This window comes from Erpetoichthys calabaricus, chromosome 1 (assembly GCF_900747795.2).
Source record: "Erpetoichthys calabaricus chromosome 1, fErpCal1.3, whole genome shotgun sequence".
Taxonomy (NCBI): Eukaryota; Metazoa; Chordata; class Cladistia; order Polypteriformes; family Polypteridae; genus Erpetoichthys; species Erpetoichthys calabaricus.
In genome coordinates this window covers 258,771,431-258,786,160 of record NC_041394.2, presented here as the reverse complement: position 1 = coordinate 258,786,160, position 14,730 = coordinate 258,771,431, and the positions used below count along the sequence as shown (strand labels likewise).

The 14,730-nt window shown below is 34.3% G+C and overlaps 1 protein-coding gene across 1 annotated transcript in view; it reads left to right on the top strand.

The window, feature by feature from the left end:
* slc35b4 (solute carrier family 35 member B4) overlaps positions 1 to 14,730 on the top strand; it is a 35,423-nt gene that overhangs the window by 5,688 nt on the left and 15,005 nt on the right. The window contains exons 4-8 of the mRNA XM_028814421.2: positions 4,691 to 4,740; positions 6,484 to 6,565; positions 9,867 to 9,927; positions 10,175 to 10,284; positions 13,899 to 13,974. Coding sequence (XP_028670254.1) covers positions 4,691 to 4,740; positions 6,484 to 6,565; positions 9,867 to 9,927; positions 10,175 to 10,284; positions 13,899 to 13,974 — 379 coding nt within the window. The remainder of the gene's footprint in view (positions 1 to 4,690; positions 4,741 to 6,483; positions 6,566 to 9,866; positions 9,928 to 10,174; positions 10,285 to 13,898; positions 13,975 to 14,730) is intronic.

Below are 14,730 nucleotides of genomic sequence, written 5' to 3'. Positions count from 1 at the left end.
AAGCTCTAGTAATAATCAAAAAATGTGATGCTGTTAGAGTGTTCTGTTCTGTCCCACCTTACTACTCTCAAACTTTGAGATATGTTAAGTTTCTCATCCCTTTTTTAATTTTAATATTTTTGTCTAGGGCCTTAAATCCATATATGGGCAATGGGCAAACTCTTGGGAAGGACTTCCAAAATATTGAAAGGAGCAATATTCTGAATGTTTTTGTATACCATTAGTAGTAATTTAAAGTCAGTTTTAACTGATATGGGTAACCAGTGGAACCATTTTAAAACTGGAGACAGACGTGCTGAGATTTTTTTTTCTAGTTATGATTCTTGTTGCTGTATTCTGAACTAATTGTGACTACTTGATTTCTTTCTTGGGGATTAGGGATGTATTTCATTTGATTAAGAACAAAAGCATGAAGTAATTTTTCGGCCACATGCATTGTTATGAGCGATCTAACTTTTGCATTGTTCCTTAAATGGAAAAATGCAGTCCCAGTAATCTGGTTAATGTGTGATACAAAGTTTAGTTCAGAGTTCTTTACCTCTGCCACAACTTTCAATGCTAAGGGATTAAGTTTATTTCTAATAACCTTTTTTATTTCCATTTTTGTCAACTACAAGATTTCTGATTATTCGTTATTTAGCATGAGAAGATTGCTACTCATCTATTCAGAAATAAAACTAAGATCAAAGAGCCCAGAGCGTCAGGGTCATCAAGTGCGATAGTGCTATAAAGCTGCTTGTCATCTGTATAGCTGTGGTAGTTCACCTTGTGTTTAGATATAATTTGGCCTGATGGAAGAATATATATTGATTAAAGCAGTGGGACCAGAATAGATCCTTGTGGCACACCATGTACAATATCATGGACCTCCGAACTGTCACCTTGGTTATTCAGATTTTCCACCTTATTGATTGCATTGTTCGCTACTGTTAGGACAGGCACTGCATTCGGACTAATTATTTATAATATTAATAAACCTACAGGAAGCTGATGCATCAAAATAACTTTTTCCAACAATATGCTTCTCTTTAGTTCTAGTTATCAGTATTTGTAAATCAAATACAGTATAATGCAAAAATGGTCAGATATACCAATATTCACAATATGCCTGACATTAATTTTGAATATTTTTGAAATTACTAAATGCAGTGCGTGTCCTACCTTATATGTACATTGGATGACGTGCTGGCTAAGATCAAATGAGTGCCGAAAGTTCTTAAATATTGCTTTAGAGTCACAGTGCTTATCCATGTGAAAATTGAAATTGCTTTAAATTAGGAGCCTGTAATAATTAATAAATATAGATAATAAGTGAGAATTCCACAATAAAAAGATTCCTTATATTTTGCATGTGTTTAAATGGTCAATATGAGAGACTGCAACACTTCTTGAATAACAACGGCAAGATAGTTGAAAGACATTAAAGTACATAAAACTGGCATCTTTACAGCTTAGATGGTTTGAGAAAATACTTGCTAAACTGCTGCCTTTTTTACTTTGGCAAATAGAATGAACAAAATTGCAATGTGGAGGTGCTGCTTCAATTTAATACCTATTGCACTGTCACCATTGAGCCATATTTCACTCAATAGAAGAAAGTCTATTTTCCTATCATTGATAAGATCATTAATGCCAAAGTCTCCGAAGAGCACAGCTATATCGGAATGTAAGGGTGAAACTGTCAGTAAGTTATTCATGTTTATGCCACTTTGTCTGAACTTTTTTTTTTTATTATTTTTTTTATAAACTATCACAGCAGTGCACTCATTCAGAATTCACCATAATTTAAGTAACATATGTATCGCCACATCAGAGTCCTAACATGTTATTGGGGTGGGATGGGGGGTTGGGCTTCCTGTTTTAATACAATGCAATGCACTTTGTAAAACATCCGTATCAAATTGCAAATAATATTATTATAAAAAATGAAATATTGCTTCTTAAATAATAAATATGTTATTCAATAACCTATTTGTGTGTTAAGAATTTCCATGTAGACACCATTCAACTACATTTTTAGCCAAATTATTCCCCTATTGGACATTTAAAATAGTCTTGAATTAGTCGAAGTTAAAGATTCAGTGGGTAGACTCATGTCTTTGTATAATTCTACAAGTGACTCATATTTTCAGTTGCTCATGTGTAACAGTCATGTTAATCATTTTCAAAAATGTGTCTTTACACTTCCTCCTCAGACAAAAAGGAAGCATTTTAAAATGATGATCTAGAGTTGATACTTGTTGACAGCAGCATTGAATGAATGGAACATAAAGAAAAAGAACCACCATCGTCGCTGACAATGCCACTAATATGATCTGTATGGTGCAGTTTATTGAGATATTCTCATTTGCTGCTTTGTGTACAAGCTCACTTTGGTACAGGCTGTTCTGAAAATTACAATAGCCTGCTTGCAATGTTTATTGGACTTGCCACTCAGAAACTTGTGATTGATGCGGTGTTCATTGGAAATGCTAGAAAGGTTTTTGGAACAGCCAGTCTGAACAGCTCTGCATACTGTATAGGCAGCAAGGTTGTTCTTGCTGTAACTGGGATGCAGCACGCTTGTTTGCAACATAGTCATTTTTAATTTAGTGACATGTGATTGTTACATAGGAATTTGTTGCCCTGGATGTTCAGCTGCCGCAAGTTAGAGCTACTCTCTGCACTGACTTGAGAGATGTGGTGATGCTTCGCTTAAGATCTTCATAAAGCCTAGGTACAATAACTTCACTGGTTTGCTTTCTGGTTGGTAAAGCATAACACAGTTCAAAAATCTATCATTTGTGGAAAGCCCTTGTTTTCAACAACGGTGCAGGGTCTCATATCTTTTCAGATAAACACTGCTATAGATTCTGTTATTTTTTGGGCACAAGGTGAATTAAATGGAAGCTTGGAGCTACCCACCATCTCTGTTATGGATTGTTTAAGCTGTACTTGTTTGGATGCCGACTACGATTACATTTATGGGTTATGTCAGGATAAATGATTTCTCAAATTTGTTATCTTACAATAATACTTCTGAGCTATACAACGTACATATGGCTTGGCTTTTATTCAGTTGTTCTTTACCAACGCACCATTTGAAGCCATAGGAAGTCCACACATCTGATTTAAGTCTCGAAGGCGCCAATTAGATAGTAAAGTGCTTTTTCCATAGAAACAGGCACATTAGCGACATCTACTGGATTGAATGTGAAAAATTAAGTTAAGCAAAAATCTACATATAGTAATTGAGCAGGATAGAGATTCACAAGATCAATCTTGAGACTTTGAGAACTGATTTTTGAATCATTTAAATGAAAAATAACAATCTGAAAATCGATATTTTTACCCAGGCTTAGGCAAGATGGTGGTGTTATAGTTGTTGAGGAATTGTATTTTTCAGCTTTTCATCTAATAATTAAACCTGAGAATAAGGAGAACCAAAATGGATTCTTTCCTGGACATGGAACAGTAGACAAACTCTTTTCCTGTGCACAGATGCTTGTAGGGTCGTTGGGTATTTACCAGCCCTGTGTACATTTACTTTATAAATTGGGACTGTGTAGTTCAGGTTCCTTGAGGTCTTTCTCTGGAATGAGGGTAGGGATGATCATAGGAGTAAGGAATGGATTAGTGAAGAGTTGACAGTTTTATAATTATTGATGGGTGAACCCTACAGAATTTGCTTCGCTGTAATTTCAGCAAAGTCACCGAAATATTTGGGAGCTTTGCCAAATATGGCGAAATACATTGAAGTCAAGGAGGAACTGAACTAGTTTTTGGGTGAATTATAATGGTGCAGTACGCTTTTAAGTGTCCCAGAGGGCTGCGGAAAAGTTTGTGACCTATGCTGGACTGATTATTGTGGCCGAAAATGTTGCCTAAGCTGTGAGGCAACAGTGTTAAACACTGTGCCACCATGTCTCAGGCAACAAAAGGCACAGTCAGTTCGATAGCAACAGACAAAATACAACAATTGGCTACAAACTAGCAGTACATTTAAAAAAAATATATAATGCTCACAGATTTCCAATCTTCCTAGCATTGATTGGCACTGTGGCACAAATTATTTTTTGAAGTTGGCATGTTGGTGTCCACACAACTTGTACATCTTTTTTTTGTTTCAGGTCTCGTGTTTTCTGATCTGGGAAGCAGGAGGGGAAGTGGTTTTGCCATTGCATTGAGAATTGAGTATGCATTTAGCTGAGACATCAAATTAGCCACTTGGATAACTATATATTTGGCAGTGGTACTCGTAATAGTCTCATTATGATCAGCTAATTTTTTATTTTATTTTTTTTATTAAATGTATGCGGGGTGCAAATCTGACTTGAGCAGCGTGTAGGTAGTGATATCATGCATTGCGAAGCACGTTGTTTGAAAGATCTGAAGGAGGTTGTTGACGATAGGGAGGCCTGGTGAGTTTGCGGGCTCATCAGGATGCTAGTGCAACCCTCACCAGAAAAAGTGTGAAGATGACAATGATGATGCTGAGTAAACATTTAAATAAAAGATTTCATGATGCTGTTATTTAGCTAGCTCTTCTTCACTGTATTATTTCCTTATTTCACAACTGAACTTTCTTTGTAGAATGGTTAACAACAAGTTTTGTCTGGATGTGCACTCTTTAAGAGTTTGTAATTATTTTAATAACATTTATTTCAGTGATGCATACATTATTTATTAATTAATTAATTAATTTTTGCAGGGATCACTGATTGCAAATATGATTCTTGGAATCATTATATTAAAGAAAAGGTCAGTAAGTACTTTTTACGCTTGCAATGTATTTTGATTAATTGTAATTATCTGCTTTGAAAATAGACAGCCCTTTTCTGCAGATGGAAAATCTAATAAATCGTAATTGTTGATTTTTGTATTTTTATGTCAAGGTTATTTCTTCAGTCATGGAGATATATAATATTTTTTTTTTTTCATGTGAAAGATTAGTGACTAAATTATTAAGCATTACTTTGTGATATCTTACATTATTGTTGTACACAATATACACCAAAGTGCATTCTGATAGTACAAGAAGTTAGTAGTTTACATTCTGGAAGCTCTGGACATTTGTCTTTTTTACTTTATAAATGATTTGTATCCATTACTATTTCAATTTTATTATTAGCTACATTATCTTGAGGATGGGCGGAGTGATGGCTCAGAGGCTAGGGATCTGCGCTGACAATCGAAAGGTTGCTGGTTCAAATCCCGTAAACGCCATAAGTGATTACAATCCTTTGGTAAGGCCCTTAACCTGCAATTGCTTCATCCTGGGTATGATGTTATCCTACATCCAGCCCTGCAAGCAGGTCCTCCAACTTGCAGGGAAACCTTGGGGGTTGGTGGCACAATTGGCACTCTAGCCACTGTGAAAAACCTCACACTGTTCCAGTGTGGTGTGCTGAGGTGTCACCCATTCCACGGCTACACTCCAGTCCCAATTCGGGTGGTTCATTGTGTGATGGATGCGGCAATGCGCTGTAATCAGCACATGCTCCCAACCTCCTTTTCTTAAGGATAATTATGATTTTATAGAGATGTGGATGTGGTTAATTTTTAATGTTCTTATTTAAGATTCATACTCTATGGAAATTATCAGAATTTCAAGCTAATTTTTGTATTAACTTTAATATTTAAATGTTTTATTTTTGAAAGATTTTGATAAGTTCAGTAAATTATTGATTACATTTTCATTTAGAATGTTACATTTTTTCTTAAATACAAGTAAAAATGTAATATTTCGCGAAATAGTGGTTATCACTGATGTTTTTCTTCTACCTTCCCAAAGACATGCAAGTTAGCTGAATTGGAGATTTCAGATTGGCCTGTGTCTGTGATTGACTTGCTTCTGTCCTCTGCCTTATTATGTTTTGTGCCCAGTGTTGAATGAATAGTTTACAGTCCCACTGCAACCATGAATTTAAATTAATTGGATTTGAGAATATGTTATTTATTTCAAGAATACTAGGGGAAAATACATTGCAATTTTGTATTTTGATTTTAATGATTTTTTTTTTTAATTATAATTGCAAAGTTAACAAATCTTGCTTAGAGCAGTTAAGTAAGTTTACTTAGAGTAACTAATTTATTTTATGTCGCAGAACGCTGAGTAAAAATGTTACCTGTGTGTATAGCTGACTTTAGATAACCTTTGACATTATTTAGACATTATTAAGAACTGTAGAAATGTTGTGCAAAGATTTATTTTGAGTTTTGGTATTTTTTGTTTATGGATAAATTACAGAAAAATATCTATACAGTATGGCCAAGTTAAAAGCTTAAATGTTATATTTAGACAGAATGTTTTGCTGATGTCCTGTCATATTCTTTAGATGTAAACTATTTGCTAATTTGCCCAAACAATTGTTTTGCATATAGAAAAAAAATATTAAAATACATTGTTTGATGAAGTTTTTTTTTTTTTTCTACAGCTCCAATAAATCCTACTTTTTACTGTAAATAAACAGTTGAAAACTTTTTTTTTTTTATTCTTAACAGATACACTGTTTCAAAGTATGTTTCCATAGCACTTGTGTCATTGGGGATTTTTATTTGTACTGTAATGTCTGCCAAACAAGTGGTGAGTAGTCATATTTTTAGCATTTTAACAGGAATACTTATAAGTTTACATGAGTTATGTAAATAATGCAACTTAGAAACAAAATGATAACCTAGAATATGTGCAGCTATTTTTTACAAGACACAACTATTGAATAAGTGTCCTGAAAAGCAGCTAGCATGTCTCCTTCTTAAAATGCTAGGAAGACATTTCCTGTAACAGGTGGTGGTACTTAAATTGCAGTAGATTACAATACAATTAAACTTTCATTAATAAATAAATGGTTTAAATATTTAATTTTATTTCTCTTTAGCATCACTTAAATTAACATTTTTAATATGTTTTTTTTAACATTACATTAGAACTGTTTTGACAAGAATAGGCCATTTAGTCCAGCAAAGCTCACTAATGCTATTCACCTAATTTCTTGAGTTTTGAATGACCTTAAAGTCTTGCTCTCTACTACTTTGTAATTTATTCCATTCATCTTCGCTTTTCTGTGTGAAGGAAAACTTTTTAGTTTTTGTTCAAAGTTTATACTTAACAGTTTTTTATCTGTGTCCTTCTGTTCTTTTTGAAGAAGGTAGCAGCTTGGATCCACTCTACTGATTCCATTCATAATTTTAAACACTTCAATCATGTCACCTCTTAAAGTCAATATGTTTAAAGGTTCAATTGCTTCAATCTTTCCATGTAGCTCATACCTTGCAGTTTGGGAATTAGCCTAGTTACTCTTCACTGCCCTTTTCTCAGTGTCACAATGTCTTTTTTGAAGCCTGAAGATCAAAATTATGCACATTGCTCTAGATGATTTCTCACTAGTGTATTGTATAATTTAAGAATAACCTCCATTGACTTGTACTGTACACATCATGGTATATAACCTAATATCCTGTTAGTCTTCCTAATGGATATTGTACAGTGTCTGGTAATGTGCTCACTATGACCCCTGAATCCTTCTTACAATGTGTATTTTAAAGTTTTAAACCTCTCATTGTATGTTCAAATCTAACATTTTTACTTGCTTATTTACATTACAAATCTGTATTCTGTCTGAGATGAATGATAATGATTCAGCTAATTTTGGATTATCTCCAATTCCACTTTGTTTGGTATCATCTGCTAACTTAACCAGCTTGTTGTTTATATTCATATCCAGATTGTTAATATATGTTAAAAAGAGTATTGTCCCCAGCACTGATCCCTTAGGGTCGCTCCTTTTTACATCACCTAATTTTTGATAATGTTTCTCACAGGTATCTTTGCTACCTGGGATTGATCCAGTTTTGCACACATCTCGACATTGAAACCAGTAACACTGGGAATACTTACTTATGGGGGAAAACATAAACTGTCTATTGCATAAACTGAAACTTACAAAGACTGTAAAAAAAAAAAAAAAAAAAAAAATCAAAGGAGTAGGTAAACTACAGCCCCAATTCTAAAAATATTGTGACACTATGTAAAATGTAAATAAAAACAATGCAATGATTAGCACATCTCATAAACCTATACTATATTTTATTCACAATAGAACATAGGACACATATCTAATATTTAAACTGGGAAAATGTAACATTTTATAAAAAGAATAAGGTTGTTTTGAATTGGTAGCAACACGTCTCAAAGTTGGGACAAGGCCATGTTTGCCACTTTGTAGCATCCCTTCTTTTAACAACAGTCCATAAACGTCTGGGAACTGAGGAGAACAGCTGCTGGACTTTTGGAAGAGGAATATTATCCCATTCTTGTCTGATATAGGATTCCAGCTGCTCAACAGTCCTCTGTCTTCTTTGTTGTATTTTTCATTTCATGATGCACCAATTGAAAGGTCTGGACTGCAGGTTGGCCATTTCAGCACCCAGACTCTTCTACTACGAAGCTATGGTGTTGTAATAGATTTGATATGTGGTTTAGAATTGTCTTGCTGAAATATGCAAGGCCTTTCTAGAAAAAGACATTGTCTGGATGGGAGCATATGTTGCTCTAAAACCTGTATATACCTTTCAGTGTTGATGGTGCCTTTATAGATGTACAAGCTGCCAATTCCATATGCAGTAATGCACCCCTGTACTGTTAGAGAGAGATGCAGGCTTTTGAACTGAGTGCTGATAACAAGCTGCCATCAAATTCAAAATAAGCTAATATTTTGCATGTAAACAGTAAAATCTCTCACTTTCAACATTTGATATGCTTTCTGTGTTCAACTGTAAAAAAAATATGGGCTTATGAGAACTTTTTGGAATTGGGGTTGTATATACTGTATAAAGGAAAAATGGGATAAATAATCTACCCTGAAATGATGGCAAAAAAAACATGACTGAATATTTTGGAAACATAGCTATTCAAATACAAAGACAACCATTCGGGATAACGGTCCTGAAATCCTGAATCACTGTTCAGATATTATATATGTATATTATTTTGCAGGAAGCTGGTTATAAGATATGACATCATAAAAAAGTCTGTTAATGAAGAAAGCATTTGTATTTTTTTGTGTAAAGTCTGTGATACCAAGCGTCTGTAAAACAGGCGGATGCAAACAAATTTAGGTGTAGTTTCTTGCTCTTCCAATTTCTCTTTGCTTATTTAAACAGAATGTAAAAGTCATAGTCAAGTGTTCCTATCAATACGAGTTGGAAAGACCTAGTCCTAATTTGTATTGTACAAGAGTACTTCATTGTAATATGACAATGATTTGAATCCTTTACATTAAAGCATTTCTTCATTGTTACATTGTTAAAACCAAAATAAACCCAAACGCTTGACTTAAAGGTGCACAGAGCATTTGTTATAGGAATCTCTACAGCGGGGCAAACAGTTTTTAAACCTACCAATGACTAGATTGTGTAGAGGTGTGCGTTTTTCATTTGGAACCTGTATATTATTGCCTTTTTGAAAATGAAATAAAAAAGTTCTTTTTGTACGTTTTAATACAGATATTGTTTCAATAGATAGCAAATAAGCTCAAAGCCTATAGTCATCAGGAAAAAAAAATCGGACAGCATTATATTGATGCTAGATTATTGAAATAATGTGTAGTATGTCCCACCCAGACTCATTTTCTATTGATACCCACTTTTACCCTCTCATGTCTCGATTATAGATTCTTGTGCTATGATGCAGAAACCTATATATTCTTCAACAGCAAGTGCAGACATCCAGAAGTGGCACATTGGCTTTACCTTTACACAATTATATAGGTTTACTGGCATATAATATAGTTTTAATGACCAAGGAATAAACCAGCTTTGAAAGCATTTTGAATGAAAATGATTTACATTGTAATGTATATATTTTTTTTGTTTGTTTTTTTATTCAGGCCTCTTCTTCAGAATCCAGTAAAGAAGCTGGTTTCTGGTCTTTCTTACATTGGTTGGTTGGTAAGATATTATCCATAGTTTTTTAGCATACTTTTTTTTTTTTTAAGAAACGTACATATTTTAATTTTGCTTTGGTTTTTTATGTTTGTGTAATCTCATATTTTATATTTTAAATTTTGTATTGGAATTTTTAATTTATATAACCTTATATGGATTTAAGTGATGCTTTATTTTTTGTTTCATCATTAGAGTATTTTACAGTAGTTAATATGGGTTCAAATTTAACAATTGCCATTTTGACTTACAGGCATTGCTATGCTGACATTTGCTCTACTCCTCTCTGCAAGAATGGGAATCTTTCAAGAAACATTATATAAAAAATATGGAAAGCATTCCAAGGAAGCATTATTTTACAATGTAAGACATTTGAACTATAATAGATGACCAATGTTAAATTATAAGCTTTATGAATATAAGACAGATATTGGGGAATCTGAAAAAATGTTAATATCTCAAATCTCTGACATATTTTTCAAGGTTTTGTTACATTTCCTAATTGCCATTTTTTGCCATTATTACTGGAATATTGTTGTACTTCAGAGGGTGTAGTAATTTGCAAGGCTTAATTTACTTAACTGCTGCAGAACATCTGTATGTCGTAACCCATTAGTTGTTCCCTGAAGAAGGCCCATTTGTAATATTCTGCTATTTTCTTTTTTCAGTACTCTGGCAGTTTACTGCTTACCTTTTCACCATTTTAGGTCATTCATTGCATTTCATCTGATTAAATTTGAAGAAAAACTGAGGTGTTCTAAAACGTTTGACTGGTAGTGTAAAAGAAATAAAAATTCAGTTACTCAAGGAAAACTAATGGAAATATATTACTGCATATTTATCCTTAGAATGCTGCCTATGATTTTTTTTTTTTTTTGACATTTTTCCATTTATTTGGCCGACTTCTTCATCCAAACCGACTTACAACTTTTGAGATATAATTGGTTACATTTCTTTTTCCACTTAGAGCACAAACAGGTGAAGTGACTTGCTCAGGGTCTTATAATGTCAGTGACGAGATTTGAACCCACATCCGCAGGGTTTGAAATCCAAAGCCTTAACCACTGTGCCACACTGCCTGCCTTTTTAATAAATCATTTGGTTGTAAAACTTGGCAAAAATATTTTCATAGCATTTGGAGCAGATGGTCAGTGTATTTGTTTTGAAATTCACATCAAATATTGTATGAAAAGTTTTAGCCAGCTTTTTAAATAAAAACAAACAGACTGTGAAATGTAATTGTTGTGCAAGTAGTTGTAGAGAAAGGACCATGTACTACCCGAAAAGCTATTTATTCCAATAACATATTCTGAAACTGCATTTTGGTTTTAGAGAGGAAGAAAAAAAACAATCCTTGAGCTGGTATAAAGTACTGAAAATAAATGAGGTTTCTGTATAAATGTTTGTCACTTTTTCTGTTTCTAGTAGTGTGCCACTGGTTTGAACCTGGGGGGGCCCATCAAAGAGCAATGAATATGTACTTTAATTACTACTTAATATATAGGATATAAAATCTAAGAGAGCCTTGTTACCTATAGGGATGCTGGAACCAACCAAACCATGAAGCCGGGTCTGGAGTTGTTGGTTGAATCTTACCTAATATCTAAGAGAATACAACGGGTTTGTGCTGTATAACTGTGCGGGAAATGTTTATAAGGGCTTAAAATATATAAAAATAACCATATGAACATATGGTTTTTACTTTGCTAATTTTCACCTTTTGTGGGAGGTTCTGGAATGCAACCCCCGCGATCGAGGAGGGATCACTGTATATTAAAATCCAACGTCCACTTTTCACGAGAGAACTACTTAATGGATTTAGATTGGCTTTTTTTCTATAATTTGCTTGAACATTCCAGTTGGTTTTGTGATTTCTCTCATTGCGTTATGTATCATAGTTCGCTTGCATTACTGATTTATTTGCGCAAATCCAAGAGACATGCAGTGGGGAGAGGGGTGGGGACCTCCTCACTCACTTGCCAACCTCAGGGTGTATACCTTACCTCCGCTTAGCTAGCGAATGAGAGAACTACTTAACAGATTTATATCGGGTTTCTTTATATATAATACGCTACGTTCGTTTGTCTGTCCAGGATTTTAAATCATGTGTAGCTAGCAAACCATTTGGCCTAATGACCTGAAATTTGCTACACATATACTACATGACATCTACTATCCGCTTTCGTGGTGATGATTGACGACCAAGGTTATTTCTCTTTTTATTTTTATTTTATTGTAGAATCAACTCTCAGCAGCAGGCAGCAGGTCGGCCGTGCGGCGCATGCGTATGGGCGTCGTTCTCATCCCTCCCACCTTCGCCATCAATTCCCCTACCTCTTCATATCTTAAGTCTTCAATCTGCCTCAAGAATGATTTAAGTGCCAGCTTAAGTGAAAAATTAAAGAAAACATACCAAGTAATGGCAACACAAACACTGACTTAAATCAGTTTTAACGCAAAAAGATGCTGATGAAAGAAGAGAAGAAGCAGGCTGCTAGGGTGGAGAAAAGAAGAGCTGTTCAGGAAGCAGCAAGCGCATCAACCTCTGAGCAAATGAATGCTAAATGTACAGAGAAACAGTATGAAAACTATGAATGCTCAAGTCAGGTGTATTCACTGCACATTTCTATAATTTGCTTGAACATTCCAGTTGATTTTGCGACTTCTCTCATTGCGCTAAGAATCATAGTTTGCTTACAGGAATGATATATTTGCACTAATCTGAGACAAGCTATTGAGTAGACATGATGGGAGAATTAAAAATTGTGAATCTGCTAAAATATATGGCCATGTACTGTTTGGCAGAAAAGTGTTGAAGGAAAAAAGACTGTGTAGGGTGATTTAGGTCTTTAAATAATGCTGAAACGTTATACATGTCGTGGAGAGAAGTAATGTGTATGCTTGTAATATTCTGAGCCAGCCTCACAACCTTGCGTAATGCTTTGTGATCCTGAGCAGGTTCCATTTTGTTATGCAGCTATACAATGGAATCTAAACATAGTTGGGGTGTCTGTTTTAATATACCTATTGTTTGTTGCCTGAAGGAGATCATGACTCTTGTAGCTATGGTGGATCTGATTACTATGTAAGAAAGCTAGTGGTGAGATACTAGAAAGATAGCTGTAAAAATGAAGATTATCAAAAGTAAACAAAGAAGTATCATTTAACAATTTTTGTCAAAAAAAAAAAAAAAAAGATACATGACCACTAAACCACAGAGGGGAAAAATACATGCTTACATGGAAGTTGTACAGATTTTGAGTTTCCCTTTGAAGAGTAATTTAATTTTCATATATTTTACCTATATAGGCTTACGACTTTGTCAACCGCTATGAGCAAAGGGCATATTTCATTTAAGACTTCTCAATATGTAATAATACAAATGTCTAGCTCACAGTTCTTTAGTATATTTACTGTCTAAAATACCCTTGTATTTAATGATGAACAGGGAAGGACATTAAGTGTACATAAGTAATGTTCATTCCTGTTGCAATGATATGTAAATATCTTCTAAACTGATTTTATTTGAGTTAGCATTTAGGTTTTGTCAATCAGATACATAATTCTAAAAGTTTCTGGGGACTTACTGGCATAACAGTTAGCATTGCTTCCTCAAAGCTTTTGGGAAAAGTCATGATTCATGTCCCATTCACTATTTGGTTTGGGGTATGCACATTCCCCCTCTTGTCCATTTATAATATTTTTAAAATGGTCCATGCTGTACATGATTGTGCCTTGATAGAGTTTGGTTTCACATTCAGCACTGGTTTCTTCTTTTGGGTTTATGCTGCAGTAATACGTCCTGCCAACCAGTGACCTTTTAATAAACAATGGATGGATTATTTTTTGAGCACTGCATATACACATCTGAAAAGAAAAAAATCCAATTTTAGATAGGTGTAAGATCTGAATTAAGAAAGGTGCACATATTTAAAGTTTTATGCTTATCCTCTCTCTCTCTCTTTTTTTTTTAATAGCACTGCTTACCTCTGCCTGGCTTCCTACTTTTTTCTAGTAACATCTACAAACATGCTGCTCTCTTTTCTCAAAGTGGTAAGTTTAGTAATTAGTCATAATATGGAGCATTTGATTATTTTAAATTGTTTAGCATATAAATTAGTGGTGGTCAAATAATTAAACTTTTCAGTGATCATCAATCACAAAATCTCACTTGATTAGTAGCATGTTTAACCAAGGTAGTTTGGCAGTGTTCAGTAGTCTTCTGTGAATGTGGCTACTGTACTTTATTAGCCCCTCAAACTGGGAAGACTTATGCCTTAACACACTGACTGCTAGACCATTTATTTCTAGGATGCTGCAGTTTTCAGTGGCATGCAAAGGTTTGGGCACCCAGGCTTTAAATATCTGTTACTGTGAATAGTGAAGTGAGCAGAAGTTGAACTGATCACCAAAAGACATTAAGTTAAAGATGACACATTTCTTTTCAGCATTTTATGTAAGATTTTGCTTTGTACAATTGAACTGTGAATAAAGAAAAGGAGCACCATGCAAATGTTTGGGCACCCCAAGATATTTTAGGTCATATATAACTTTTCCGAAGGTCTCAGGCCTTAATTAGCTCATTAGAGCTATGGTTCGTTCACAGTCATCGTTAGGAAACCCAGGTGATGCCACTTGCAAAGTTGTATAAATTCTCTGACTCCTTAGAACTTGTTCCAACAATCAGCAGCCATTAGCTTCTCTAAGGAGCTGCCTAACACTCAACTAACTACTGTATTCACAGTAACAGACATTTAAGCAAGGGTGCCCACATTTTGTATGGCCCTGTAGGTCTATGCATTTATGATA